The sequence below is a fragment of the Fibroporia radiculosa genome (assembly GCF_000313525.1).
Source record: "Fibroporia radiculosa TFFH 294 genomic supercontigs, scaffold6370, whole genome shotgun sequence".
In the NCBI taxonomy this organism is placed as follows: domain Eukaryota; kingdom Fungi; phylum Basidiomycota; class Agaricomycetes; order Polyporales; family Fibroporiaceae; genus Fibroporia; species Fibroporia radiculosa.
Genome location: NW_012133436.1, coordinates 1 through 27,687, shown reverse-complemented (window position 1 = coordinate 27,687; position 27,687 = coordinate 1). Strand labels below are relative to the sequence as shown.

The window sequence follows — 27,687 nt, the reverse complement described above, 5'->3', positions numbered from 1 at the left end:
CAACCCCCTCTTCCTCCCTCTTTATGTTCATGATTCCAAAACAATTTCCCTGCTCCTTTCTCATCACTCACTGTTGTCCCTAAAATATTGGAGCTTGAAGCCCCGTTTCGGCCACGAGCGCCATTCACGGACTATATTGTGATGTGCATCATCGTGCTTGTACTTTTGTATCTTCGATGTTTGATGTTTGATGTTTTCCTGTGCTGGCGTTGTCCAGTCTCAGTATGCCTGGGGTATGAATTAGTATGTCTTTGTTACGTCCATGTCTAACATTGTGTGCTTTACAAGGACATTCGCTTGCGAGTAGCAGGAGGATTAGTCCTTTACTCGCGGTGGTCACCCTGTATGGAGCGTTCCCAAGATGGCGATTCTCTGACATTGCAGCTGATGGTGACTAAAGTGCACGGTGAAATTTTATCTTGTGTATGTTGTCATTCGCACTCGCCATTGGCAATTGAGAATTTGAAACCTCGCGAGTTATTTGTTCACATCAACGTCGAATTATGTTACTGAATCTCTAAGGTAGGGCAGTCGCGCTGACGTGTTTTGTGAACGGAGCGGAGCATTCAAATATTTAATATTCAGCTGTGGAGAGGTGGTCCGCCAGGGGCTTTCTGGTCGGTGACGATATCGATCAACGGTGGAAGACACGCCACCCGCATTGTCTACCACCATCCGTTACCTCACCGTCGTCGCCATTATGCGCATTGCTGTGCCACTACTGTCACACCCCGTGCGCCATTGCAAAGCCAGTAGTAGCTGCCAGTCTCGTTCATCATCGTATAAAATCTGTGTCAGGGAGGAGTTCCCGTAGACTGCAGTCTGCAGCTGGTAAGTATATTCATATCTACTTGATACCTTCGCTGCAGTATGGTCAGCAGTTTCGTGAAATACTTGCGATCCTCGGTGATGCTCTAACTCCGAGTCGGCTCTCATACCAAGGGAGATGGGAAACTTGCTCTGTCGCGCCCTCTTGCTTGCAAGATGCTAATCAAAGGTTATGGGGGGAAATCCTGGAGAATTATTGCTAAGCATCGTCTAGCTTGGACGAATGTGTTAGCAAACACACATACTAGGCGAGTGTGCAACTTGTACACTCCAGTACCCAGAATATCAGTATCAGTTCTTGCAAGTAAAGAACCGAATCACGATATCATAGATACACCAAGGAAACAGACGGTGAGTGAGCACGACTTCGATTATAACTCAGAGGAACAAGTAGGTCTAATTTGTCACAAAAGTTGCCAGAGCTTAGGGACATTGAGTAGAATACAACATTAAAGGAGAGAGGTCCGTCGACGATCTCGATGCGCTCCGATTCGACTTGGTTCGGTTGATAGCATGTGAGACATGAATATTATCCGATTCCGCCGCAAGTCCGATGTCAGTTGACATCGGGCATGGCGTGAACAGTGGTGCTACTGTTTTCGTCTACTATCTATCCTCAGGCTCTTCCCTCAGCATCCAGCATTAGAATAAAAAACGTAATGTCGCTCCCTGCAGTTGTTAAAGTCGTTCCAGGAAGGACAGTTTTCTTTGTCTGTGATCTGCAGACTCGCTTCAGTACGTATCATCTATATAAATTCATCCGCACCCCTGTGTCGCAACGAATATCACTGACAGTATGTCCTTCTAGGAGCAGCTATTCATGGTTTTAGCGATGTGATTTCGACAGCAAGCAAGATGCTCAAGGTTGCAAAGGTCAACTTTGCTTCGTTTCGTTCGCTATTTGAAATTCATTACTGCGAAGGTCCTCGATGTTCCAGTGGTGTTCACGGAGCAGAATTCACGAGGTGCGATCATGTCTTGAGACAAGATCGAGACGAAGCCTTTATTGATGCCTACCTAGCCCTCGGTTCGACCGTCCCAGAGTTGGACGTCGAATCCCTCGGACCGCTATATCTGGGCGCCATCGAGAAGACGCTCTTCTCTATGCTGACACCTGAAGTTAAATCCTTGCTCAAAGAACGTAACTTCAAGTCGGTTGTCCTGTTTGGCATCGAGGCAAGTGCGCAAACCATACCAACGAGCTCAATGCCATTGATTAGTTCAAATTCTAGTCGCACGTGTGCGTCCTGCAATCAACTCTCGATCTCCTTGAGGCCGGGTACGATGTGCACGTCATTGCAGATGGCGTTTCAAGTTGTAATGCGGAGGAAGTGCCGTTCGCGCTTGCGCGCATGCGTCAAGCTGGTGCACAGATTACCACCAGTGAAAGCATTGCTTTCCAGCTCCAAGGCATGTTTCGCGACCACGTTCTTACGTATATATACTCAATGAGCGGCGGATTCATAGTTGACTCCTCCAGGCCGAATTTCAAAGAGTTTTCTAAAATAATTAAAGATGAGAAGGAGAAAACAAGTGCAACACTTGAGGCTCTGCTGCGACACCGTAATGTTTTGTAACATCATTAACGCAATTGAACTCGTGTAGCTCCCCGAAATAGACACTGCATATCCGTCGTCCGTCGTATAAATCCCATGTTCAATAGACTTGCTTCATCTGATCTACCGGACAGGCCTGAACCATTTCTTCGCTGGCATAACAAAAGCCCCGCGGAGATGTAATGCCGTACCTTGACTTCAAATTATCCCGCGTGATGGGTGCCTTGAGTTCATAACACGTCCGTACCGGATACGCGTACTGTGACATCTTGCCCGCGTCAAACGCGTCGTTCCCAACACCTGTTGGGTCCCGCACGCCCCCAGGGGTCTTTGGTGCTGTAGTTTCTACCACATACCTGTATTCATACATGCCGCGTGACGGTGCACCAAGGACAGCAAGCTGATCAGTACGAAGGGCAGGGTGTGAATGATTCATCACACCTGAGAGCGCACACTGGTGCGGATTCGTACAACCACAACCTCTCCACGCTCGGACGCAGCTTGTACGACCTGAACTCGTGATTCTTTTCGCGTTTATGGATTAGTGCGGCATACGCAGGCTTTATGGTGAGTATGGCGTCCGTATGGATGCGTTCCTTGTCGGTGGAAGACCGATGAGCGGACGTGCTGGACTTTATGCTTGAGTTTGCTCGAGAGGTACGGCGCGACGCAGGCATCAAGTCGCATAGATATGAAAGGTGGGATTTCAATAAACCTGTCTCTAGTAGATGGAATAATGCGAATAAAGTGCCGATCCTCCGGACTCCGGACTCCGCCTCGACGCGATCGGCATCTCCAAAATCACGTGCCGACCCGTGCCTCTGCGACTTTGCTCTGAGTTCAGTCTTGGCTCAGTCCATTCTTGCACGTCGCGCTGCAAACTTGCCATCTCCGTGGGATCTTCACCAACCTCTCAACCGTTATTATCCTGTTTTCAAAATGCTCGGCACACTCGTCCACCTTGGCTTCGACGCTCTTCTCCTAAGCGCCTTTCTCGCAGGCATCAAGCGTACCACGGGTCTGACGTACGTGTTTCTGCCCCATTGCGTTCGTTCCAATACCGACGACATGGAAACCTGAATGGAATTGTAGACCGCGGTTGTCGGATGTTCCCAACAAAGACGTCCGCCGTAAGCTTGATTAGAACCCTTAGTTTGTCACACTATTGCTAATTCCTCTGGTCCAGAACTCCTGCGGTCTTATCTCGAATTCGGTATGTGACCGGGGGGCACAAAGGGTCCTATCGTATCTGAAGAGAAATTTATAGGGGAATACGTTTTTGACTTTGCCGTAGTCATTTTCGGCGTACGTGGCAATTACGTCTCATGTATGCACAAGTGCTCATCTTGCCGCAGAGGTCATCGTCATTTGAGAGGAGACGAGACTGAAGCTCATACGTTACTATTCCGGACATTATGTTCCTCACTAGTTCCTTTAGTAATATTTCCTCCTGTTCTCGCTGTAGTACTGTCCGAGCTTTCCGTATCACGAAGAGTCGTTTCTGGGGTATTTATAGGATGAGCATGTACAAATACACTCCCAGGATATACGCTCTGTTGTATCCACGTCCAGCCGCAGGGTGCGGGCACCCTCATCCGAGGAAGTTGTATACAAAGAAGTGTAAGACAATGGAACCGAGGGCGAAGTCTGCAAAGGCCCTACACAGGAAGATTAACACCATTCGACCGTTGGTCGCAGAGCTGTCGTGGCTCACCGCTCTGGAGACACCTCTTTAAACTCCGACCGGTTTGCTGGGTTGACCTGGGATCGTAGTGAAGCCGTCAAGACAAATTGTCCGACGCAGCTTCCAAAGCTGAACGAGAAAATGAAACACCTCTTGTAATGCTCTTAGGCCTGTGTGAAACCACTTACCCCGCAAGGAACGCGTTGAACGGGAAGTTTGTGACGAGGATGCAGTAGATGAACTGAATGACCCCAGATAGCATGAGGAACAATAGGAAGGAGTCGATGAGCTTGAGACGGGAGGACGTGGTCTCCCTGTAAGCCTTGAGTAGAGACTGGACAGCGTTAGGCGACGCCGAAGGGGCTGTTTTAGGGCCGGCCATTGTCAGGAGGGAACTTGCAGCTGGGAGGGGATGGAGGTGACAGCTAAGTATGTTTACCAAATTTGGCAGTCGCCCCGGCGCGTCCAAAAGTTTCGCGTCGGTGTCGTGACGGTGCACTCGCTGTCCACCGCGCACTCCGGTGTTGACTCTCTATCCTGTCCGCAAACAGCCTCAAGTACATACTGCACACATGAGATCTCTCGGCTTGCGGCTAGCTTCTGGGGTGTCGCGTGCGGCGCGTCTCAGGTCAACATGTGCTCCTGGTCGTCGAATCCTTGCGCGATGTATTCATGAACGAAAACCGCTGCCTTATGCCATTGAGGAAGGCATGGGCAACTTCTTGCCACCCGAGACTTTGAAGATGGTGGCAGTGGACTACCAGCAGGGCTTGCTGGATAGGCTTAACGACCAGGTTAGAGGTGAGCTGACACGACTACCCATGCGGTCGTAGACGTGGTATCTTACAATGCTCAAGGCACCGTTCTGGAGGGAAAGAGCGTCGTACAGACTGTTGTTGAGGCTGCAAGGGATCCGAAGGCAGTCCTAGAGTTTAACTATGCTTGCGAAGCTCTCAATAACTCGTTCTTCCTTGAGTGCCTCGTGCGTCTTTCCATCCCCATAGTCCTATTGTCTAATCACTGAGCATGCATCTTGTACCGTATACAGAAACCACCACCATCAGATGCCCCCTCGCACGATAAAGAGCTGAATAAATCGAGCCTTCAGGCTCGCATTCGAGTGGATTTCGGCAGTGTGGACCAGCTTAAATCCAACTTCAGCGCAGCTGTGTTAGGGATGTTCTCTTCCGGATGGGTATGGCTTGTCTGCGACAAGCGCGGAAACCTCGCCGTCTACCCGACCTTCGGCGTTGGTACGCTTCTTGTCCGCTCGCGGTCGGCTCTTTACGGATATTCGTCCGTCGTGGGCGAGCTCATCGCCCCGTCACTGAGCCAAATGCGGGCGAATACACCCACTGCATCCCCTGATTCGTCAGGCGCCTCTGCACCATCTTCCCCAGCGTCCGGCTTGTCTTCTTCTCCGCCACCGCTTCACCCTCCAGGCCAGTCACGGGCATTCTCGACGGTACCTGGGCAAGTGGGCCAAGAATACACCCCAAGACCTGCGGGCCTTTTTAGCAACCTCTCGCATGCTGAGGACACGATCATGCCTAAGAGGTCCCAAATTGGCGAGTTTATCTACCCCCTCTTTTGCGTGTCCGTACACGAGCACGCATGGGTCAGCGCCGGGTATGGTGTCTGGGGCAAGGAAGAATACATGAAGCGATTCTGGTCAGTGTTGGATTGGGGTCGAGTGGGTCAGGCGTATGAGAAATTTATTTCGAGTGCCCCGCCGCGGTAAGATGGCTACCGCTGCTGATGCGCTACTCTTTGCTATTCATCTAGTCAACCCACATTGCATTGCTGCCACGCTAGTTGTCACTCATGATTACTTATAGAATCAAAAGTACATCTTTAATACCTCCCCTCAGTTCGCTAATCCAGCATGTGTGCATCAACTACGTATTCACTAGAATCTGGAAGAGTGAGGCTTCGTATGGTAGGAAAGCTGGCCTCAAAATGTATAATGGCTGTCTTAAATACATGATTTGTGTGCAATGTCACTGTATCACCACCGCCATTCAAGATTTCCAGCGGATTTCCCTCGCATACCCTTGTAAGGCTTGTACAGCTCTCCTGTGAGCTTCAACTGGTCAATCTTTAAGGCCGAGAAACTGTGCTTCATAATTTCAAAATGGACTCGGAATGCCCGCGAAAGCCGTGGTATCACAGCGCTGCAGCAACGTAAGTGAGGATATCGTTGTCACTCCTCACAGCGCAGTGACTTACGTCGACGTAAACGAGCCTCGTAGCGTATAGCTACCGGACGGAGAGACATCCTTCAACTCCCACCGTAGGCTCTGCAACGAAATGACAGAACCGTCAGCAACGCCATCCAGGAACGACACGGATTGCTAAGTGGAACGCGGGCGTACCAAAGTCTTCATCTCGAAACTCCATGACGCATTATGTGATGCTACACAGCTTGCTCCAGATGCTCCCTCTCCTAAATATAACTCAACAGTGACATTCTCCATGGAGCGTGTGGTGAGTCGGGAAGTTAAAGTCAGGTCGAAGGAGCCTGAGGTTCATAGATTTAAGCCATGCTTGCGTAACTACCGTTGGAACCCAGAATCTAGACTTACCACCGTGTTCTTCAAGCGTCATTACACAGCGAAGGGCTAGGGGGACAGCTACTTGATGCATCGACGACGCTGAAGTAGGAGCGAATCGGTATTCCATTAAATTGAAGCGGCCATCTGGAGGGACGAAGGATAGCGTCTTATCTCGCGCCCACCGTTGCAGACTGCGTTAAATAAGATGGTGTTGGATCTGAGAAGGATAAACAATGAACCCACCGAACACATGGGTGAAAGGAGCAATCTGTCAGCGAATGCGAGTTGTTGAACGTTAGCAACAGGTCGGGTGTACCTATTTGAAATGCTGTTCTTAAAGCCAGCCCACCTTTATAATTCTTGGAATAACTGACCTGAGAGCTTGCAATTCGACTCCACCCGACCCCAGACATTGCTTACTACTGGCATGCCATTTCTGTGGTAGAATAGAGTTTCCACACATGCATATAATCAGCATTGAAGCAGCAGATGGTCAGAACATAGACCGGCGTACTTGTTTACAATAGCGTCCAACGTTTCTACAACGTCGAAATAGATCTCGTTATTGTTATAACGTACTCCAGCCTTTCTCCAAGGTATAGGTGAAGCAAAAGGTTGTGGATTGGTCGATGGAGCCGCGAGGCCGGAAACCCCTGCAACAGAAAGCACCTTGTTGAGAAGGGAAGGAGGTAGAACAATGTCTCGGAGGGCATTCTGCGATGTTGTAAGCGGATGCCCTCCGGAGTCCAGTGTCTCCTCAAGAAGCTTGTGATTGTCAATCAACAATCTTCGTGACTTGCACATTACATACTGACCTGATAGACCACGTCAAAGTTGTCCTTCAAAGTTTCCGCAGATATATGGCCAAAATATTCACGTAATATATCGACAAACGTCTGCTGGAAAGCAAAGGCGTACAATGGATCGACTGATACAGTCCCGGGTCACTGACTGTAGCGATCCGCGATGCACAAAGCCGAACTCACTGTCACCGCTAACTGGGCATACGAACCTCATGTCCCCCACTCTGGCATGGCAGCATGCACTAGGACTGTCTATGTTCAAGCTAGGCACATAGAGGACTGGGTCCACATCGTCTGGGCGTGCCGCGGTAGACAGAGCATTATTGAGGGCATCAATGTGGAGAAGCGGATAGGCGGGCGCAGCTGAGCGGAATCCGGACTGGATGATGGGACGTCTGTTTGGAGGCTCTCGTCAGTCACATCTGCCTCTCCCTTCGTTCTTGTTCTCGTTCATGAAAGTCGGAACATACCCAGCAAAGTCGAGGATGATCAGACCGTCTATCGCCATCGTCGTTGCATGCGTACATCAATTCCGCTTCCAGTCGAAGACCGAAGCTTGACCGATCTAGGCGCGGACTTCAAGTTGCTCAAAAGTTGCTCACAAGAAGCTGAGGCTGGTATGCACGCGCTTTTTGAACTTGAAGCCAACTCACTGACAGCGCCTCGACAGCACACTCAATTGGCGGAGTAGGATGTACATCGCATCGCTGGCAGGTACATGTGCGGATGATACAGTCTTATCAACATGATTGGGGAATCCAAGCAGCGGTAGCATGACATTGTGCTCAGCGCTCAATATGGTGTTGACATGGTACGTGCAGGTTTTCACTTATTCTACGGCTCAGGCTTATCGGAGGGTCATTCCGTGTTACAGTTTCTGAGCCCACATGCGTTCAGGGTAGATGTGAGAATGCATTGGATTGCTGCATCGGAATCCCAACAAAATGCTATGATCTCCCTCTCGATAAATGAATGCACCGGACCAATCAAGACTATTAATCTGATCCAAGCCTGGAGCCCACTCCTCGAGCTTGTGCCACTAGCGTCGAGAGGATCGGCGTCAGTGTCATGGCTCAGACAGTCAGGATCAAGTTGCTCACAGAAAGACACATAACATCGGCGCGCAAGGTTGCGCCTATTTGCTTTTGGGGGGCTCAGCGCAGCCGCATGCCGGCCAGTTGCAGGTGCCGCCGTTGGCCTCGGTCTTAGCGCACTTCGCGGTGTCCTGTCGTGAACAGATACGTGAGTGACATGTTCACTGAATCATCCGAGCCACAGTTGTACTCACAGACATTGTAGTTTGAGTAGAGTGGATGAGTAGTCGAAGAGTGGGGCTAATGCTTTCATCGAGTACCTCCTTTATACCACCGGGATGGCAGGATCTGCGCCATCCCAAAAGCAGAGCATTGGCTGAGAACGTGTGCAGATGACCATGCAAATAAAGCGCATGGCTCCATTGGTCGGGTACGTCGCGAATCGCAACACACCGGATTGTAAGTCTGGTCACCCGCCATGGATCTTGAAAAACACATTATGCTCATTGGCTGGATTCGCTGACGTAGAGTGTGCTTGGGCTCCCTCATACTTTATCCTTTCTTATGTGGGCTGCCGAAGGCAGATGTCTGATGCGAGATGTTGATCTTGTGAAAGATAATCAAGAACTGTCCACAGGGAGTGAATAGGTAAGACAATGCCCAGGCTGCATGCCCGGAGCACATCCACTGGAGTCTCGTGGGGCCGCAGAACTGTCAAGAATCGATATCGCCCAGCTAAGTCACAATCAAATTCCCAATGGACGAACACATTGACTATCCGATTCGTTTGAAGTCGTTCGTGTCAGCCATCCACAAGATATTCATGATAAGTATTGTGGGCAGGTATGCTGAGCGTTATTAACACTACAGTATTGACGGTCTAAGAAAACATATAACAGATCGTCACGTCACGAGCAGCCATCACAAGCACCGTCTCAGTTCTTAATCACATCAACTATGACGGCGAGATTTCTGTCCTCGAGCTTCTGCTATCGCAAGTTGGAGTCTACTCGCTCTCCAAAATACGATTCCACAGTGATCGCAGTCATTAAAAGTAACAATTTACCACCACTATAATATGATTTAACCGACAGCTATCTTTCAGTGCCGTTCGTCGAACACATCGAGGCTTCACACAACGGGCAACTTGATATAATCAGACATATTTCGTTCACTCTGAATCGATGTTCATTGCTAGGATCCCCTCTCGATGAATATATAAGTCCTATACGAAGTCATGAAGACCACCCTGACTGATGCGAATTAGACCTCTACTTCTCGAGTGCGTGCCACTGTCATAAACGTCGCGTCAGATTTTAGCTGGATGACCACTACTGACGAAGGAACACACCTGAGGAAGATAGCAGCGACGTGCGAATGCACGTTTACTTGCTCTTCGGGGGCTCAGCACAGCCGCATGCCGGCCAGTTGCAGGTGCCGCCGTTGGCCTCAGTCTTAGCGCACTTCGCGGTATCCTGTTGGATAATCAGCAACGTCTTCCCAGAACCAGCAAGGTTAGGCTTGCACTCACAGACATTGTACTTTGAGTGATGTGGTATGTAGTCGAGGACTGAGGGCCTTATACACAGACATGTCCCTCTTTTATATCGTACAGGTGCCAAGTCCGTGACTGGTGGCCTAGTGCACCAAGCATAAGATACATCACTCTATTGGTCGAACTCACCACAAATCGCGTCGCACATAAATGTAAGTGCAGCTTATTGGTGCGGAACTTACAGATTGCTCTTTGTCCATTGGTTGCATGGAGCGGGTGAGCTAGTCTTGATTGATTCACATTTGATCCATGCTCCACAGTTCCCCGCTTCCTTTCTGTCTTTCTGCTCCGTGTTCTGAGAAGCGTGTGGTTTGGCTCAGGGACAAAATGTTGGGTCTGTGGTGCACAATTTAAAATTTGATATTCGATTCACCAATGTGCTAACAATTTTGACCCAGTCACGAGGCTTTACGGACCTTGACGTCCAGAGATTGAGAATGGGGGATGAGTACCGACGAGTCCCTCATGGTAGCCACGTCCACAGCATTTCAGAATTCTTCCGTGAACATCCTCGTTGCTCCAAAGCACAGTTAGCATAAATTAAATTCGAGGTCGCGGAGATATACACATCACTTGCCAGTGCTTCAGTAAGAAATTTAAAGGGTGATCCACTGCTCAACAATTGCACAGGCAACAGATCATATATCCATCTCGGTGGCTGCATAGCCTTTCGTCGGTAGTAGATAGCGGCTGTCCTCGAACAGCTGTGCACGAGTTCAATGCCTCAAAGTCCGCACCTTTCCATTCGGTGCTCTGGTAGCTTATTTGACAGTACAACCCCGTCACCCAACTAATATCTCTCAGCAATGGACAAGATGAAACCGGAGACTAATATTCCATTGCCATGTTCTACCCAATAGATGCTATCACCCTTCTATCGACAGATGTATGCTCAATATTGGTCGAGGGAAGTACCACCCCAAACCAAGCCAAACGTCCACCTCTCGGGTATGTCACTAACACGAGATCACATTAGTTTGATGGTTCAATTTTGTCTGGAGAAAATTTGACGCACCAAAGAAAGATAGCGACGTGCGGATGCACGCTTACTTGCTTTTGGGAGGCTCAGCGCAGCCGCATGCCGGCCAGTTGCAGGTGCCGCCGTTAGCCTCGGTCTTAGCGCACTTCGCGGTGTCCTGGAAGGAGAAAGGGTGTCAATGAGAGACTTGTACGCTTGTCTAAGACGGTTGTATACTCACAGACATTGTACTGTGTGTGATGTGGATTGTAGTCGAGGACTGAGGAACTTGGTATCATGTAGAGTCTGCTTTTATACCATGTAATCACCAGGATCTGTGCCAAATGCATTCGGGTTCGTGGAGGCACACGTAAGAGATATATCTAACGTGCACAGTGTTATTGGTTGAGCAGACAACGAACTGTACTCCTGGGTATTCAAAGATAACCGAATTGGCAAAGAACTTACTGATGGCGACTCAACTATTGGCGGGCCTAGTTAAACGGGCGAACATGATACTAGTTCTGCCTCTCTGGGAGGTGTGGTCCGAGAACGCCGACAAGGAGTGACCTCTTACAGATTTTGCATTAGAATCATCGGTTGACGGTCAGCTATCCATCTGGTACCATTTCTCCGAGGATACACTAACCAAGACTGGCCCATAGTAAGCAGTAGAACCGTGGTGGCTTTGACAAGGTGGTGACTTCATGACCCGGAGATTCTAGGCTAATTTGTGGAGACGCCACAGCGAGATGCCACAGGTCTGGCTCCGTAGCCAAGTAGCTCTGAGACCTATTCAAATGTAGTCTATCCCAAAAGTCTCTGGAACCGGCTCACAGTCTGCCTGCCTCTCCCCCGGCGGGACGCAGGCGCTGGTTAAACTTTCACACTAATAATACTTGGTTCGAACATACTTACACCGTCAACCGGAGACTGAATCCGTTCAGACAGCGCCAGCGATCGGCTTCACCTTTCTGGCACACAGCCGCCTTCCAGCCGCCGTCGATCATTGCGTTCACTCAGAGCATATAACAGAAAATACGAGCTGTAATTGTTGCAGGGTATGTTTTAACTTATGGAAATACTTTGGCTGACGACTTTCTAAGCCGCGTCGGATACGCAGTCACCGGGTCAACACTGAGTCTAGGCTACGTACTTACAACAAAGATGTCTTCTCTTCCTGCCGTCTTGTCCGACCGCATCCCGCTTGAAGTCACGGACTACATCATCGAGTTTCTCTGGTCGGACTCCAGGTCACTGTATGCATGTGCACGAACATGCAAACTGTGGTCTCACCGTAGTCTCTTTTTACTCTACGACACACTGCACATCGACCACCGTGGAATGTTCGACCATCTCGCAAAATGCGTAATGCACGCTCCAGAGGTGATCAACCGCCTCCGTAAAGTGCGACATCTTGTGATCTCTGAATCCGGAGACGAGTCCTATGCGGCTGCCGTCCCCTACCTTTTGGGAAGCCATATCACTACCTTGGAGTCTATTCATATGTCTGGACGATTTGCCAGCACCGTTCATCATGCGACGAATTTTAGACCTCATCATACATTCTTCCTGTCCATGGCGCAATTTGCTTCCATCACAAAGCTCAAATTAGCGTTCTACACATTCTGTAACTTCAGCGACTTGCGACGTCTTCTATCAGCATTATCATCTATAAAAGACCTACATCTAGGTGCTCTTGATTCGTGGAATTCTCATGTACCCACCAACAATTCCTGGTCGAAGGTTCCTCGACTTCAACTGCGATCATTAGTGCTCCGCCATGTGACTCCTTCGTTGATGATTCCGCTGTTGAACTGGATAGTGTACAGTCAACATGGGAAGAAGACTCTTCGCCATCTTCAGTTAGAGCCGAGTTTCGATGATTCTACATGGCAAACTTCCACGCATGAGCTCCTCCAAATGCTGGGCGAATCGCTTCACCATCTGAGTCTGCCTTGCAGGGGCATAGGTTCGTACCTTTATGATCACTGTGTTAGCAGCGGCTATGTATTGACGCGATTGAATGCCAGAGCACAGCCCAAGTCTACTATACAGTTGCTCCCTACGCTCCTTAAGAATTATACTTGCGGAATGGTACCCGTACAAAGCATATTGGAAACGTGTAACGGAGATGATCTCCGAAATTTCAAGTCCCCATATTTCCCACTTGACTTTGGAAGTCTTGTGCGAAGATGTCTTACAAGATCATGATCTGCTACTTGACGACCTTCAAGACAGCGCCGACCACAAGGCGTTCACGCAGTTGCTCCGCACGAACACGATATTTGACTGCCTTCAGACAGTCCGTGTTAAATTTTTCTGCTACTTCGCATGGGACGTGCCCACCTTCAGGGTAAATCAGATCTCCTCAGGGCTGGAATACTCATGGAAAAATCTGCTCGCACCCTGGCACTCCCGAGGTATCACAAAATTCAGTCGCGAATTTATCAGAGATTCTCCCCCTTATCCTACAGTCCCTTGGAGTCCCTGTCAACACGGATATTGTGCATTATCCGCGTGCCCAGAATGCGGCGCATCGCGTACAAGGTTGTCAACGTGGGTTAAAGGCGGGGAGGATTATAGTCTGGAGGGTATGGCAACTTCGGAGTATCGTGTTGGGACTGCTCTCGCCACAGCTCGTACCCCCAGGTCTTGGCGTAGGGTGGTACGCCTTGCCACGTCTTCCCGGTATGGCTAGCGACTAGGGCTCTTTACCTTGCAATTCCGCATCCTGTTTGGATTGACATCGATGATATCCTGGCTGACATACTACACTCTCATCATAGCAAGAGCATAACGCCCAACTTGACCGAATTTCATCGCTCGCAAGTCGGAACCATACTTACCCTTGGACTCAGACTGGCCTTATATGTACGAAAGCATCAAACACCGACTATAGATTGCCACACAGGCTTAAGAACGCACCCGCATCGGGCGGTATTCACTATATCATTTTCCAATGCAAAATTCACGAAAGACAGCGTCGAGTATGTCCTCAGTATCGATATGTCCCGAAATCTTGCCCACAGCTCTCACGGCATATCGCAGCTCTTCTGCGGCGAGAACGACGTCTTTGGAAGCTGATAAGAAGCTTATCAGCATCATCACGGATCGATAATGTATCAACTGAGAAAAAACCGTCAGATGCATACGAGACTTACAGTATGAGAGAGATGCTTCTAGATATCGGAGAGCACTCTCCAAGTGTGTACGTTGGCGCGCATTAGTAATCAAAGGCATGTTGTGATTCGAAGCATCTTCTTGAAGAACGTCGTAACTAGTACTCTTGAGCAAGGTTGCGGTGATAATGCTAATTTGTACCTACCGCTCACGAAGTGCGCGCGCAAATTCGTCCAAAAATGTATCTGCGCCCTCCCCAGTCGTAAGACTAATGGGCCAGATGTTGCGAGCGTTCACTGCAGACATAATATGTTGAACCTCTGGTGAGGCAACATCAACCATGTCGGTCTTGTTAAACAGGACGAAGGTGTCTCGCTTAATCATCGAGGATACGGAAGGTACGGTAGTACACGGAGATATATCCGGGAGGGGTAAATCCTGGAGTATGTCAGGGAGCGATAAGACGCAGAGAGCAACATCGGCAGATTCAACACTGCGGACGAGTTTTAACAGATGCGCAACTAGGGACTGTTGCGCAGGTACTTACGCCTTCTTGGCGCGCTCAACGCCTATACTTTCAACATGGTCTGTGGTCTTCCGTATACCTGCGGTATCAGCGATGACAACGGGCAAGCCACCAACGTCCAACGACAATTCCAAGACATCCCTGGTTGTCCCAGGAATCGGTGTGACGATTGCAGCCTCTCGCTGAGCTTAAATGTTGCCTAATATAAGCCAGAAGTATGTCAGACTGCAAATAAACTTACCCAAGAAATTGAGGAGGCTACTCTTGCCAGCATTTGGAGGGCCGAAGATGGCGAGGCGAACCCCAGAGCGCATGATCTCTCCCCGCCAACTGTCGGACAAGTGTGCTCGGATTGTCTGAGAGATTTCCTCAGCCAGATCCCTGGCTGCGGCAGGCTCAACGGCGGAAAAGTGCAGACTCTACGAGCGGACTTGCCTTTATCAAAGACACCGTCTTCAATATCCTCGTCTTCTGAGAAATCAATCAGGGCTTCGACCAGCGACAGACACTTGATGATCTGTTGTCGGAGTCGCTCGAGCCGATTCCGCGAAGCTCCCTTCAAAATGAAAATACATAAGCATTCCTACCGCGACGACGGAAGAGCGGATGAGCCTCACCCACCCCAGCTGCCATCAGCGCAGCTCTTCGCTGGCTCTCGGTCTCCGCATTGATGAGATCCTTGAGGCCTTCAACCTGTGTCAAGTCGAGGCGCCCTCCCTCGAAAGCACGCCGAGTGAACTCCCCAGGCTCAGCCGGACGAGTAAATGGAAACTGCGATAGCGCGGCTAGCACAGAAGAAATGACTGCCCGACCCGAGTGGATATGCAGCTCCAGGACATCCTCGGTTGTGAACGACTTTGGCGCTATGAGAATGGATAAATAAAGACGGCACAAATAGCATACGAGTGCTAGCTTACCTACGAAGAGCACCGCGAGGCCATCATCAAGGATGGCTGTGGAGCTCGGGTGAACGACACGGCACCTGTGCATCTTCCACGGCTCAGGTGATTGTTGTCCATGAGCTGCTCTGCCTTCGCCTCCACTCCCTGTTTTGACCATACCTCTCCAGACGTCCTGGGCGTCCGGACCAGAAATCCTTATGACTGCGACACCAGCCTTCCCTGGGGGCGTTGAAAGCGCATAAATTGTTCGCCGTTGCGCGTCTGACCTGGGAAGGACATCTGTTTCTTGGGCTGCTGGCTTCAATCCTGTAGGACTATCCGACTTGCGGTGCATGTCAGGACGAGCGGAATGTGCACTACGCCAGCTTTGTACGATTTGTGGGGTACAACCGGGCGTGTGTCCCGGATTTTTCAAACCATTTCCAAGATGTGGAGAGTCCGATAGAGCTCGACGAACCCGCTGGAGCATAACAAGATCGCCTGGCTTGAAAATAGACGCCTTCTCGAGTTTGCGGGAAGCGCGCATATTCCCACGCGATCTAAAGAAGCGTTCATTGCGCTCGCGAGTTGTTCAGAGGCAGTGGGGTCCGCCGGAATTCTTTCTTCTTGCTTACGACGTCCTCGCAACGCTCACCCAGCACTCAATCTGCACTGAATATACTCCCTCTGCAGCCTGTTCCGCGAGGTAGAAATATAAGAAAAAATGGGACAATCACGTTCGTAATAGTTCTTGCACTAATTCATGAATGAACACTAACAAGTGGCGTCGTGTGCAGCTTCGCAGTTTATGGAGGACATGCAGCGGCGCTCCAACTGTGCGATTTCATCATGATGGTCCGCATCTATCGAGATTTATTTTTCTCTAACCAGTCAACGCGAGCGAGCTGGAGCGATTGAAGAAGCGGTTCATGAAACTCGACAGGTGCGCGCATTCGCCCTCTTAATCAAAGAGTCTTCTCATCGTGCTCGCATGTATAGCGACGGCTCTGGATCGATAGATCGCGAAGAGTTCTTACAAATCCCTCAAATCGCTAACAATCCCCTCGCGTCGCGCCTGATTGCCATCTTCGACGAAGAGTTCGTTCTTTGTATCAGTCCGCTTCTATATCTAATTCCTGACGGGTTTGTCCCCCGTCTAGTGGCGGCGGTACCGTTGACTTCCAAGAATTCGTGGGTGGCCTCAGTGCGTTTAGTAGCCGAGGAGGGCGAGAAGAGAAATTGAGATGTACGTCCCTCACCACTTGTTCTGAACAGCAGAACTCACCATGTCGTATCCAGTTGCGTTCAAGGTGTACGACATGGACCGGGACGGCTTCATCTCGAACGGAGAGCTATTCCTCGTTCTGAAGATGATGGTTGGCAATAACCTCAAGGACGGACAGCTGCAGCAGATTGTTGACAAGACAATCATGGAAGCGGATAAGGATGGCGATGGGAAGTTGAGCTTTGAAGAGTTCGTCCAGATGGTCTCAAATACGGTACGTCCTGCGAAGCTTGAAAGGCCTAGATGCTTTTTAATTCAGTCTACCGTAGGATATTGTAAAACAAATGACATTAGAAGATCTGTTTTAGTGTGCCAGTCTCGCGCGCGCATACACGTCCTCATTCCGTCGTGATACCCTAACTCTTATCCCCAGTAGCATTTGCGTCTCGCATCAGTATACTACCTCTGTCTTCGTCATCACACTTGGTCATCGTGTGTAGTCTAACACGGTGGCTTGGCAGACTTGCATTAACGCTGTTCACATCGACTAATGTAATCCTTTTGTACGATCATAACTTAACGAACAGGATGCATCATTGAGATTTAGCGTGATCTCGCGTCTACAAGCAAGCCGCATTATCACCGCTGTCTGAATGCATGACGGCACGTTGAGGGCGACTGTTCGCGCAATCTATTACGACAAAGTCTTCTACGTGAATTACATGAGGGAAAGGTCTCCGAACTTCTCCTTGTAGCCTGAATGGGAAAAGCAATGAGTGAGCGAGACGAGAACGGACTTTAGCGGGCTTACCCGGAACGGTCCATTTGCCCTTCTTCATCATGGTCTCGACGGTTTGTACGATGCGAGGGTGCGCCTCGCCGACTTCCTCCACCTGCACTCGGAGCATTAGGCGTTTGCACGAGCATAGAGAAACTATCGTACCGTCAGATCCTCGAAGGGACGAGCATCCTCAATGTTGGCGAGTGTTGCCTGGAGATCCTTCAACTCCATGTCGATTTTTTCCGTAGTCTCCTTCGCCTTTACGACCTACATACCAGGTTGAGATTAAGTAGTCAAAAGCGTGATAGATACGCAGCTATTGCGCGGCACGTACCGCCTTCGCCTCAAAAGTCTCAATCGCCTTGATCTGCGTGCTCACGTCGTACGTGACAGGCTTGAACTCGCGGAGGATCTTCTCGGCCTCGTCCACGACGGCCTTGTTCTTGAGCACAGAGCGGTAGTGCTCGAGATCAAGAGTTGTTGGTTGCGAGGCGTATTGTGCGTGGATGCGTTGGGCGTCCGCGTGCCGCTTGCGGAAGGCCTGGAGGGACGCAATGGTCTCTGAAATAAGCATTATCTTCAGAATCTTCTGCACCCCAAAGCTACTTTTCTTTCGACGACTGACCCTTAGAGAGACCCAGCGAAGAGTAAACGCGAGCGAAGTCCTATGACATGTCAGACGCGCTCAGCGAATTTGTGTGCGCTGGGAACTCACAACGGCCGCTGCTGCTGCTTTTGAGGCCATTGTAGACTGGGAGCACTGCTCTAAGCAAGGAAATAGGAAGGAAAAGGCTGAGAGCAGGCTCACAGGAAAAGAGTAGAGTGATGAACCTGAGGTCGTCACGAAGCAGAATATGGCTTTCCCGGACGGTACCGGGAACGGCCGAACCGGTTGTCGATGTTGGACTCGGGTGAATTCAAGTGCCCTCAAGGTCATTCAAACTTAGGTAACTTAGTACCATATTATCGCATATTTCCTCACACATGATTATTTCTGCCTGTGGCTCTATATCACACTCACATGCAATTTACAGCGTGGGTCGCACAATTTGTTTTAGTACATCCGTGGAAGCACCGATTTACGTGGTTTGCTGAGGGCAAGAAATTCATTCTCAATTGGTGACGTCCCGCAGCTCTATCGACAAGATAGTTCCCACATCACACATGACATTGAAAAGATGGACTATGTACTACTAAAAGTCACTGCACGCACTCAAGCGTCTCAGAGGTGGACGCCTAGATTGGAGACGCGAAGATCGAGAGCCTGACAACGGCTGCGCTCAGAAAGGAGCAGATGAGCCGAGTTCGTCGCCCGGATCGTGTCTGGACGAGGCAACGAGAGCTGGGTACTCAGTGACAAGTCTGAGAGCGTCGAGCGAAGAGGCCCCGAGCGGCCAGCGAGGCGACCGACAGAATACACAGATCGGACTCCGGCGCGGGCACGTGACCTGAGAACGATGTCATAAGTAGACGCGCCCTGCGTCGACTGGGTTTACCGAACTCCCTGTGTCCGTCGACCCCCCGTCCGCACCTACAGTCCCATGATTAGAACAGCTGCGCTCAATGGTGCGACGCACGACGCCGAGCGCAAGATCCTCGACGATATCGAGCACCAGTTCCAGCTCGGCCAGGATGCTCTCATCAAGATTACCGAACAGTTTCTCGAGGACTTTCGTCTCGGGTTAGGAGACTACAATCACCCGATGGCCATGATGTGCGTTTCGCATTGTCTTGTCGATGGGAGCGATTTTTCACTCCAGCATGAAGCCCTACCTTTGTCACGGGTGTACCGGATGGCACAGAAACTGGGTGAGCATTTCGTTTACTCATTCGCGTACATAGTACGCGTTCCTGTACATCGTTGCATCAACTGTGTATGTTCCCTTCAATCCGTTGAGGAGATGACTCCGATTGTGCTAGCAGGTCGATTTCTCTATCGACGCGCTCCGGTCTATGTCCGGTATCGGCGCAGCTTTATTTGGAATCCCGTCCCTGCTTTACTCCTCCGAAGTCTCCGATATTCGCATGAATCCGGGAGCAATCAATCTCGGTGAATTCTGAAAGTTGGCGACGATCATGGCTGTAGTGATCGACGACAAGTTTCTGAACTCTCGGTTATATTCATGGATAGTCCCGTATCTGACCGCACGGCTCGGCTCCAATGCGGTTGAATTCGGGAATGCACTTTCTTAGCCGCACATCGCGCAAGCTAACTATGATTTCTTATCAACAGCACTTTCCTAGCTCTTGATCTGGGGGGAACAAACCTGTGAGTCACACGACACTTCATGTATGCTCTTAAGTACTCAGTATGTGCACGAAGACGAGTTTGTGAAGTTACGCTGTTGGGGAACCACGACTTTCGCCTGCGACAGCAGAAATACAAAGTCTCAGAGGCGTTGAAAACAGGCGAAGCTACTGTCCTGTTCGGTAGGTCTAGTCATTCTTGATTTCACATTTACGATTTGAACCAGCCCATTTTCGCTGACCTGTCCCTCCAGACTACCTGGCCGATTCCGTGGATGCATTCCTCACGGAATTCTCCAGTGCAACTGGCTCTCCGGTCTCAACATCCGTTGCTAATCCCTTCGATTCTCCAACCGAGGTTCCACTTGGTCTAACTTTCAGTTTCCCCGTCGAGCAAACCGCACTGAACGAAGGCAAGATACTCACATGGACCAAAGGTTTTGCAGCAAAGAACGCGATCGGAAACGATGTTGTGCGCCTATTGCAAGATGCATTCGATAGGAAGCATCTACATGTCAGATGTGTCGCTCTTGTGAATGATGTATGTGATCTCCCGCTTTAGCTTTCCCTGGACGGAGCTGACGGCCATGGCATCTACCCGTCCCCCTGCACGGATAGACAGTCGGCACCCTTTTGTCCCGTGCATATACCGCTGGGTCGTGTTTACTAGGTAGGTATCGATCTACATTTCCATGAGCTATATCCCCACCGTCTTCCCAGGTGGAATCTTTGGCACGGGAACAAATGGAGCGTTCGTCGAACAAGTCAGTAACATTACCAAACTGGGTAACTCTCCAGCCCGTACAAAGGGCGGTGTCATGATTGTCAATACTGAATGGGGAGCCTTTAACAACACGGTATGTCTTTACGTAGTGAAGTCGAAAGCAACAGGTAGTTTAATTAAAACGCACACAGCGTACGACACTGCCTACGACGCCATACGATAACAAGCTCGATCGTGAATCGATCAACCCACGTAAACAAGCCTTCGAGAAATTCATCTCAGGCATGTATCTTGGCGAAATCACCCGCAACATTTTGCTTTCGCTCATCGATGCATCACCACGGCCTCTTCTTTTCGACGGCTCCTCTAGTGCACCTTTGAACACTCATTACGGGCTCGACACGGCGATCATAAGCGAGGTCGAGTACGCATGGGAATCAGGACGTGGAGATGAGGTGGCACCACAGAAGTCGAGTGGGTCGAAGCCAAACTGGCAATCAGCACATTTCACGGATGTGGACGCTCTGTCCCCGCAAGACATCGCACGGCTCGAGCGCATACGGGATATCCTCATACAGAGGCTCCAGCTTGCGCCTGAGAATGTCACGCTTCGAGACGCGGCGATTGTGCGTTGGGCGGCGTCTCTCGTTGCAAACCGCGCGGCCAGATTGAGCGCGACGGCGATTGCGGCCGTTCTCGTACAGACCAGCCACGCTAAACTTGGGGGCGGAACCCCAGAACCGAAGGAGAACATCGTTGTCGGTGTAGATGGAAGGTTAGTCGAAGTCATTCAAGTACCAGAGAATCGACCTCGATGATTCCGCCTGTAGTTTGATCCAGCACTACCCCAACTTCCAGACACGTCTACGCGCGTCCCTCCAGTCGCTGGTTGGAGAAGCCGTCGAGAAGCGCGTCGAGATCGATCTGGCAAAGGACGGCAGCGGGGCAGGAGGTAAGCTTATGCTCTTCTTCACCGACGTCTTTGGTTGACGGTGATCTTTCTCTAGCGGCGCTCTGTGCTCTACAGGCCATCAAACAGGGACTATGAAATATCAAAACCAAATGAAGATCTGGGCCGGGCCGCGGTAACACAAATATGTACAGTACTATACGCGTCTGTATTCACTAATCCTGCGCGCGCGACTTGGCGCGTTGCGCACGTTCGGACTTTCTTCTCTTTTCCCGTGGTGGTGTTTTACTTGTCGCTCTCTCGTTGTGGTTGGGAGTTGACCGGGCGCGAGGTGTTGGTGGGGATGTGTAAACCTGATAGAAGCCATGATCGTGTATACAGGAAATTATCTGTATCCTATTCGTTGTTTGTGAACATAGCTATTAGACGAGACGAATGTGTTGCCACTATTACGCGAGAACGACCGAACGTCCCTCAAGAGAATCTGGGCGCACGACGGCGTGGAATCCGGGGAGCGCAAGGGAGGCGAGCCCGACTGGGCCCGCACACCGGCGGCTCTGCGCTCCCGGGAAGAGTTCACCGCCCCCTCCCCGGGATCCCTCGCATACGAACGGCAGGCATTGGGAAGAGACCGCGAGTCTCCTCCGGATGTCTGCCACTCCTACAGGAGGGACCCAGCTGAATGGACTCACCGGAGTCGTCGCTCAGAAGCCTGCCTAGCCCGCATAGCCGTCAGCGCATCCGACCGTCACCGAGGGAGATCGAGGAGGGCAACGAGAGGAGGGCGAGGAGGACAGGACTTTTATACCCCAGGAACACCGCAGGAGGGAGGCTGCCCTCAGAGGCTGGCTCGTCGCACCTGGCTGGGTCGGATCACGGCTGACATTGGCGCCATTCACCCGCTCATATCGTCGATCGTCGCGCGGACCCGACTGCTCGCAGAACATCATTTTATTGAGGACGACCGCCCCCACAGAATGTATGTGTACCGACAGGGCAAACGGACCAAACACGCAGCTTGTATACTAATCTAACATACATAAGCAGAAATCATCCCAACACGATCGAAGCAATACCTCACTCATGTCCTGTACATAAGTAATCTCATTAATAAATCTCGTCGCCGTCGGAGCTTTCAGAGTGCGTGTCGGTGTCGTAAAAGTCTTCATAGTCTTCATCCGAGTTGTTGCTGTCCACCTCGGCGATGTCAAAGTCGAGGAGCTCCTCGCCGTTCCAGAACACATCGGCGCCGACGACCTGCAGATCGTGCATCTGCTCCACGATCAGGTTACGGCAGCGGTGGATGCAAATCTTAAGCTCGTTCCGGTGCCGGCACCGCTCGATCACGACCTCCTGCAGCTCCGCGAAGAAGCTCGCGTCATGGTTCGCGCCCGCAGCAAAATCCACGTCCTCGAGCGCCAGCTCGCACAGGAGCGGAAACAGCGCAGGGACGTGGCCGTGCCGGTGGCCGGACTCGTTGTGCCCCGACTCCTTTTGCAGCTCGTGCTCGTGTCCGTGTCCAAAGTACGGAGACAGCTCGCAGCAGACCTCGCGTCGCAACGCCCGGGGAAGGGAGTTTGCGGACCGTCCGCCCACCCAGACCGCCTCGAGCCGCCGCATGCCGGCAAAGATTTGGAGCCACGCTCGGCTTGTCAGCGCCACGTAATTGGGGACGTGGAGTCCCCGCACGTTGGACAGTGGAAGGGAACGACAGGCATATACGAGACACCGCACGCTGTTGTCAAGCGAGATACCATCCCAGCGGAGGTTCATCTGCAGGGAGGCTCCCGAGGCCAGGCCTTCGGGCATGCGGCGAAGCTCTTCGATGGTCATGCCGGCTGTCCACGCGTTGAGCTGGAGGGTATCGGGAGATATGGGCGCAAAGGTGAAGCTTTGCAAAGGATGCTCAGCACCTACTACGATGGCGTGATAATGGTACGTGGCCGACACGGCGGAACCAAGGATGCGGAATTCGTCGTATCGTCGGAAGAGGTGACAGCAGAGGATGAGCTGTGTGCTGGAAGGGAAGCAGAGATTGTAGAGGAGGACTGCGCAGTTCAGGGCGAGGGCGTCAATGTGGAGCAAGCGGAGGTGGCGAAGGAAGATAGGGCCTTGGTCTACAGTGCGAGGCTCAAAGTCCCATGGAATGTGGGGGGCAATTTGGTTAAAGTTGACAAGCTGGAGCATGGGCATGCGCTCCAAAGCGCTGATGATCTCGCCCGGGGAGGTGCGCATTCGCACACCACGCCCATCGAGGATGAGGTGCGTGACATTGATGCCGAAGAGCGTCGTCGTCCAGGACAGCGTGCACTGATGCAGCTCGACATACCACAGCAGGGGGGACTGGTTGTCAAACACTTTAGGCGGGATGTGTGCCACGGGGATAGCAGCGTTCCCTGCTTCGAGCTGAATAGAGTCGCGGAAAACGAACGACTCCAACAACGGTGCGGCACTGATCAGGTGATTGCAGAGTTGCAGCACAGGTACGCGGCTCCGCCCCGCAGAGACAGTGAGCTTTCGGGCTCGGGACATGTGGCGAATGAGGATGTGGGCGCCATCGGAGAGGTTGATGGAGGTCTGCTGCCGCATGTCGATGTGAACAACGAGCGGGATGGACCTAGCGCGCTGGAGCTGCATCGCCACCCACGCCGCGCTCTTGGACGTGATGTGGGACCACATTCTGGGGGTAATGAGAGAGACATTGCGCCAATACTGGCAGACGTGCGAGACCTTTGCCCAGGACAGGTCATCAAAACGCTCGCTATCGTCTCTGTCGGCGGTCGCGACGAGGACGAAGATGTCCGCGAGGAGCTCGACGGGCAAATGGAGGATAGGAGCGAGGCCGTTTCTGCGAACCTTGAGGGAGTAAATGTTGCGTTCAAGCTGCAGGATTTCCGCGTCGATCTGCGCACGGGCGTAGGTGATGCTGTCCTGTGCGGCAGATGACTCGGATGACTCGGTGAGAAAGGCGGTGTGGAGGGGGGGAGTCTGCACGACATCCTCGCGAGGTCTGTCAAGCGGAATGGTCAACTTTACTAGAGGACCAGAGCGCGGCCGTCGGTGCTCACGAGGGATAAAGAGGAGACATTATGCCGGAAGACGAAGGGCCAGCATGGTGGTGGGTGGCTGACAAGTCGCCTCCGAGGCACCAGCCGCGGCGTCGCCGCTTGGGTGTATTTAAGAGGACTTGCCCTTAACTCCTCGGATTCCGAGCACCGTCTCCCCTTCCTCGCCCCGTCACGTGACCGCGCCCGCCCGCAGGCGCCGAGGCGCTCCCCCTCCACCGCGGAGATCACATCCAGGCTCGCTCCGTACCTTCGTGAACTCTCTTTGTCGCAACCATTCACATCCTTCACTACCCTGCACATCCTTCTCGCAGCATTCGTCCTGCACACAGCCAGCTCTCGCACGCCGCCTCGGCCATCTCGTTCTGTCTGACAAGTCTGCGCAGTCCAGTCGCCGAGGGCCAAGTACCGCAAGGACGCCGCTTCCCCCTCGGTCCCCCCCCCCGTGTCTTGACCCTGAAGTGCCGATGCTTTAGGTTCACCGCAGCGTGTTTGTGCCCCGGTGTGCGAGAAAGTGGGGCACTCGCTCATGGCATCGACCATCTCGTATGGCCGAACATTTATCGTCCGGCCAGTGGCAGAGGCTAGCCCTGGCCAGCAGATCCAATCAGCTTCTCTAGGAACGGGGGGCCGGGACATCGCTTACATTCGAGTGTCCATTTCCATATAGTGCACCCGGCGTGGGCGCAGAACGCGAGCCTGGGCGCGCACCGTTTTCTGTGCGCTCTCCTTCGCATGAACCATTCCCGAACGAGCAGGCAAGACCTCCAAGGCATGCGGGGCCGGCAAGATGCGCGGGGGGACCCTCTACAGAGGCGAGCAAAGGCCCCTGGTTCTCCGTATTTGTCGAGGATGGGCTATCTTGGAATAGCCGGATACCGTCTTCTTGAATATCTGGTTTCCAGCATTCTGGCCATGACCCTGCGATTGATAATAGCGTTTCTAACCTGTGAGAATGTGTGTCAAAGTGAATGGGCAAATGAACGTCGCGAAGGCTAGAGACCGCACGTAGTCTCTTCGAGATATGATGCCGTCTCGGGGCGCGTGTGGGCCAAGCGCGAATCACGCCTTGGACTCGGAGCCCTGCCTAGGCATGTCGAAAAGCGAGCCCGTTTTAAAAGGCGCTTCTGAGGCCAATCAGCAAGCGCAGCAGGGTGGATACTAGAGTCGATGTAACGTACTTTGCAAATGCAGGCTGAGATCCGTGAGGGCTGGTAGTGTCTAGATAAGGCGTCGCACATCTGCAAAAATCGCCGCTGAAGTTGCAGAATGACGCGCCGAGGCAGGCGATGGCCAGAATGTCTCTATGGAGGAGAGAACTGTGGCACCGGGACGACAGCTCGATCCACCATATGAACATCATGGCGTTGTCTTGCCAGAGAGAATCGACGTGAGGATCTGTGATTTGGGATGGAAGACGGCGCTGGAGGTCGTGGTGGGAAGCAGAGGTCTCGGAGAGATAAGACCGAGCGCTGCATCATCGAGACGTTCGAGCAGCCTGAGCAGTTCCGGCCGCCATCGAAGATAGCACAAGGACAGTGGGAGGGGAGGGGAGGGGAGGGGGAGCGAGGGGAGCACACTCGCGTCTGCGTACGGTCGACCACTTCTGGAGATAGGTTCAAGTCTTTGCACGCGCGGTTATCTATCAGATCGTACCGTCGCGTACTGTCAAGTGACAGGCAGGACGAGCGCACACCTGAAGCTTGCCGCACGCGTGCGTGCCGTACAGGTCGAGAGCGACAACGCGCGTCAGCCGGTCGGGATCACGCCCAATCTGCAGACCCCAGATCTTCGTGGAGGTTGTCGAGAATCGGGGCGATACGCAGGTAGCCGCGAACCCGCGTTATGCTCGTAGGACGGGGCATCGTGTGAGGGAGTTGCTGGGCTGGAGTATGAGTGGGGCGCTGGAAAGAGGCGAAACGTGGGTTACGGGGAGGAACGAGGCCTATCGTGGACAGAGGCGGGGCGGTGGGCGGAGATGCGACGGTGGAGGTGAATAGGGAGCAGGTGGCTGGTGTGGTTATCAGCCAACTCTGGCTCTACGCGTCAGCTGAGATCCAAGATTTCGATCCCGGCCACGCCGACGCGGGTCCTCTCAGCCTCGACGCACTGCATGCAAGCAACGATGACGACGACGGCGGCGATGTTGAGCCTGTCTGGCCAAACGACGGCTGCAACAACGCAGTCTGCATTCTGCTCACCTGGAACTGGAGAAGAGAGCGATGGGTGGCCGATTTACCCACCCGTGCCCAGGTCCCAGTCCCAGTCCCAGTCCCAGTCCCAGTCCCAGTCGAAGGGCAGCCAGTGTTGTATGCATGGATTTCCAGGTACAGGCTATGCTGTCCTCGAGTTGTAAATCATGACAAGGTTTGCACGAGTGCGCATACAGGCAGCTGACCGCGAGCGCGCACGGGAAGGGGAGAGACGACCGCTCGTATGGCGGCATCTCCAACGTCTGTCATGGATATGACCACCCTGAATCTGCGCAGGGACACACGGACCACGATCGAGCCACGGTGGAGGGCGACTGTTGCCAAGAGGGAGGACCGCTGGGCTGCCCTATCGCGTCACGAGGTCTCCCTACGCCGGCGCGGGCACGAACCGGGTAGCTCTAATTACCTTCCTGTCGCGGCGAGTCTCTGCCCCGTTTGATAGACGCAGGCGCGTGCAGCAGCGGCTTGGCTGGAACTGGGTCCTGTGCTGCACGCGCTGCGCCACGCGGCACGCAGAACGCATCGACTGTATAGCGGCGCACGAGAAGCGGAGCGGCGGACAGGCAGCGTCTCGGAGCGCGGAGGGCCAGACCCGGGGCTGGCTGGTAGGGCGGATCACCCGCTTTAGATCGATCGTTCTCACCGCCCGCGTCTTCTAGCTCGCCAGGCCGTGTGCCGTGCACGCATTGTATGCTGCGTCCAGTCAGCAGCCCACCTGCTGCAGCCGCACGGACGCCAGCGGTTTGTCAAGGGCCAGGTGCGTCCGCTGCTCGGATTGGCGATTCTCATTAGACACTCGGGCGAGCAGAGCTAAACGCTGCGGCATGGTCTATGTATCTACTCTGTACGTAAATGCAGCCCAGCCGACGGTGGGATCCAGGAGCACACGCCCATCCTGCCGCATCTCGCCACCCCGTCTCGTGGGCGCGCAGCGTGCCAGGGTATGTATGTATGTATGCGCGGACGCCGTACAAAGTCCCGGCACAGATCCCCCACGTCCGCCCGCCGCCGAGCCTGGC

The 27,687-nt window shown here is 52.4% G+C and overlaps 10 protein-coding genes across 10 annotated transcripts; 5 read left to right on the top strand and 5 right to left on the bottom strand.

Moving 5' to 3' along the window:
- Positions 1 to 1,487: 1,487 nt before the first annotated feature.
- FIBRA_06182 (uncharacterized protein) lies at positions 1,488 to 2,101 on the top strand (the record flags this gene model as incomplete). Its single annotated transcript, XM_012327918.1, has 5 exons — positions 1,488 to 1,563; positions 1,637 to 1,701; positions 1,751 to 1,793; positions 1,850 to 2,008; positions 2,061 to 2,101. The coding sequence occupies 5 exons, from the start codon at positions 1,488 to 1,490 to the stop codon at positions 2,099 to 2,101; spliced, it is 384 nt and encodes a 127-aa protein (XP_012183308.1).
- Positions 2,102 to 3,323: 1,222 nt separating this feature from the next.
- Positions 3,324 to 3,772, top strand: FIBRA_06181 (uncharacterized protein; the record flags this gene model as incomplete). The annotated part of the gene is made up of 5 exons (XM_012327917.1): positions 3,324 to 3,409; positions 3,477 to 3,514; positions 3,571 to 3,597; positions 3,652 to 3,689; positions 3,740 to 3,772. The coding sequence occupies 5 exons, from the start codon at positions 3,324 to 3,326 to the stop codon at positions 3,770 to 3,772; spliced, it is 222 nt and encodes a 73-aa protein (XP_012183307.1).
- A 203-nt stretch (positions 3,773 to 3,975) lies between these two features.
- Positions 3,976 to 4,450, bottom strand: FIBRA_06180 (uncharacterized protein; the record flags this gene model as incomplete). Its single annotated transcript, XM_012327916.1, has 3 exons — positions 3,976 to 4,042; positions 4,099 to 4,197; positions 4,257 to 4,450. 3 exons carry the CDS (start codon positions 4,448 to 4,450, stop codon positions 3,976 to 3,978), a joined length of 360 nt encoding a protein of 119 aa, XP_012183306.1.
- Positions 4,451 to 4,640: 190 nt separating this feature from the next.
- On the top strand, positions 4,641 to 5,809 carry FIBRA_06179 (uncharacterized protein; the record flags this gene model as incomplete). Its single annotated transcript, XM_012327915.1, has 3 exons — positions 4,641 to 4,869; positions 4,926 to 5,050; positions 5,117 to 5,809. The coding sequence occupies 3 exons, from the start codon at positions 4,641 to 4,643 to the stop codon at positions 5,807 to 5,809; spliced, it is 1,047 nt and encodes a 348-aa protein (XP_012183305.1).
- Positions 5,810 to 6,076: 267 nt separating this feature from the next.
- On the bottom strand, positions 6,077 to 7,934 carry FIBRA_06178 (uncharacterized protein; the record flags this gene model as incomplete). The annotated part of the gene is made up of 10 exons (XM_012327914.1): positions 6,077 to 6,242; positions 6,298 to 6,368; positions 6,444 to 6,589; positions 6,654 to 6,814; positions 6,867 to 6,939; positions 6,998 to 7,059; positions 7,138 to 7,388; positions 7,439 to 7,551; positions 7,610 to 7,821; positions 7,897 to 7,934. The coding sequence occupies 10 exons, from the start codon at positions 7,932 to 7,934 to the stop codon at positions 6,077 to 6,079; spliced, it is 1,293 nt and encodes a 430-aa protein (XP_012183304.1).
- A 5,991-nt stretch (positions 7,935 to 13,925) lies between these two features.
- Positions 13,926 to 16,050, bottom strand: FIBRA_06177 (uncharacterized protein; the record flags this gene model as incomplete). Its single annotated transcript, XM_012327913.1, has 8 exons — positions 13,926 to 14,056; positions 14,138 to 14,253; positions 14,302 to 14,589; positions 14,644 to 14,809; positions 14,864 to 15,003; positions 15,054 to 15,178; positions 15,244 to 15,485; positions 15,540 to 16,050. 8 exons carry the CDS (start codon positions 16,048 to 16,050, stop codon positions 13,926 to 13,928), a joined length of 1,719 nt encoding a protein of 572 aa, XP_012183303.1.
- A 261-nt stretch (positions 16,051 to 16,311) lies between these two features.
- FIBRA_06176 (uncharacterized protein) lies at positions 16,312 to 17,096 on the top strand (the record flags this gene model as incomplete). The annotated part of the gene is made up of 6 exons (XM_012327912.1): positions 16,312 to 16,339; positions 16,395 to 16,446; positions 16,503 to 16,601; positions 16,664 to 16,749; positions 16,803 to 17,002; positions 17,058 to 17,096. The coding sequence occupies 6 exons, from the start codon at positions 16,312 to 16,314 to the stop codon at positions 17,094 to 17,096; spliced, it is 504 nt and encodes a 167-aa protein (XP_012183302.1).
- A 350-nt stretch (positions 17,097 to 17,446) lies between these two features.
- Positions 17,447 to 18,254, bottom strand: FIBRA_06175 (uncharacterized protein; the record flags this gene model as incomplete). Its single annotated transcript, XM_012327911.1, has 6 exons — positions 17,447 to 17,484; positions 17,540 to 17,621; positions 17,672 to 17,776; positions 17,844 to 18,070; positions 18,135 to 18,174; positions 18,225 to 18,254. The coding sequence occupies 6 exons, from the start codon at positions 18,252 to 18,254 to the stop codon at positions 17,447 to 17,449; spliced, it is 522 nt and encodes a 173-aa protein (XP_012183301.1).
- Positions 18,255 to 19,050: 796 nt separating this feature from the next.
- On the top strand, positions 19,051 to 21,528 carry FIBRA_06174 (uncharacterized protein; the record flags this gene model as incomplete). Its single annotated transcript, XM_012327910.1, has 10 exons — positions 19,051 to 19,223; positions 19,277 to 19,318; positions 19,743 to 19,778; positions 19,833 to 19,939; positions 20,011 to 20,297; positions 20,375 to 20,426; positions 20,477 to 20,613; positions 20,672 to 21,255; positions 21,311 to 21,432; positions 21,488 to 21,528. 10 exons carry the CDS (start codon positions 19,051 to 19,053, stop codon positions 21,526 to 21,528), a joined length of 1,581 nt encoding a protein of 526 aa, XP_012183300.1.
- Positions 21,529 to 22,497: 969 nt separating this feature from the next.
- Positions 22,498 to 24,478, bottom strand: FIBRA_06173 (uncharacterized protein; the record flags this gene model as incomplete). Its single annotated transcript, XM_012327909.1, has 2 exons — positions 22,498 to 24,400; positions 24,459 to 24,478. 2 exons carry the CDS (start codon positions 24,476 to 24,478, stop codon positions 22,498 to 22,500), a joined length of 1,923 nt encoding a protein of 640 aa, XP_012183299.1.
- Between the last annotated feature and the right edge of the window lie 3,209 nt (positions 24,479 to 27,687).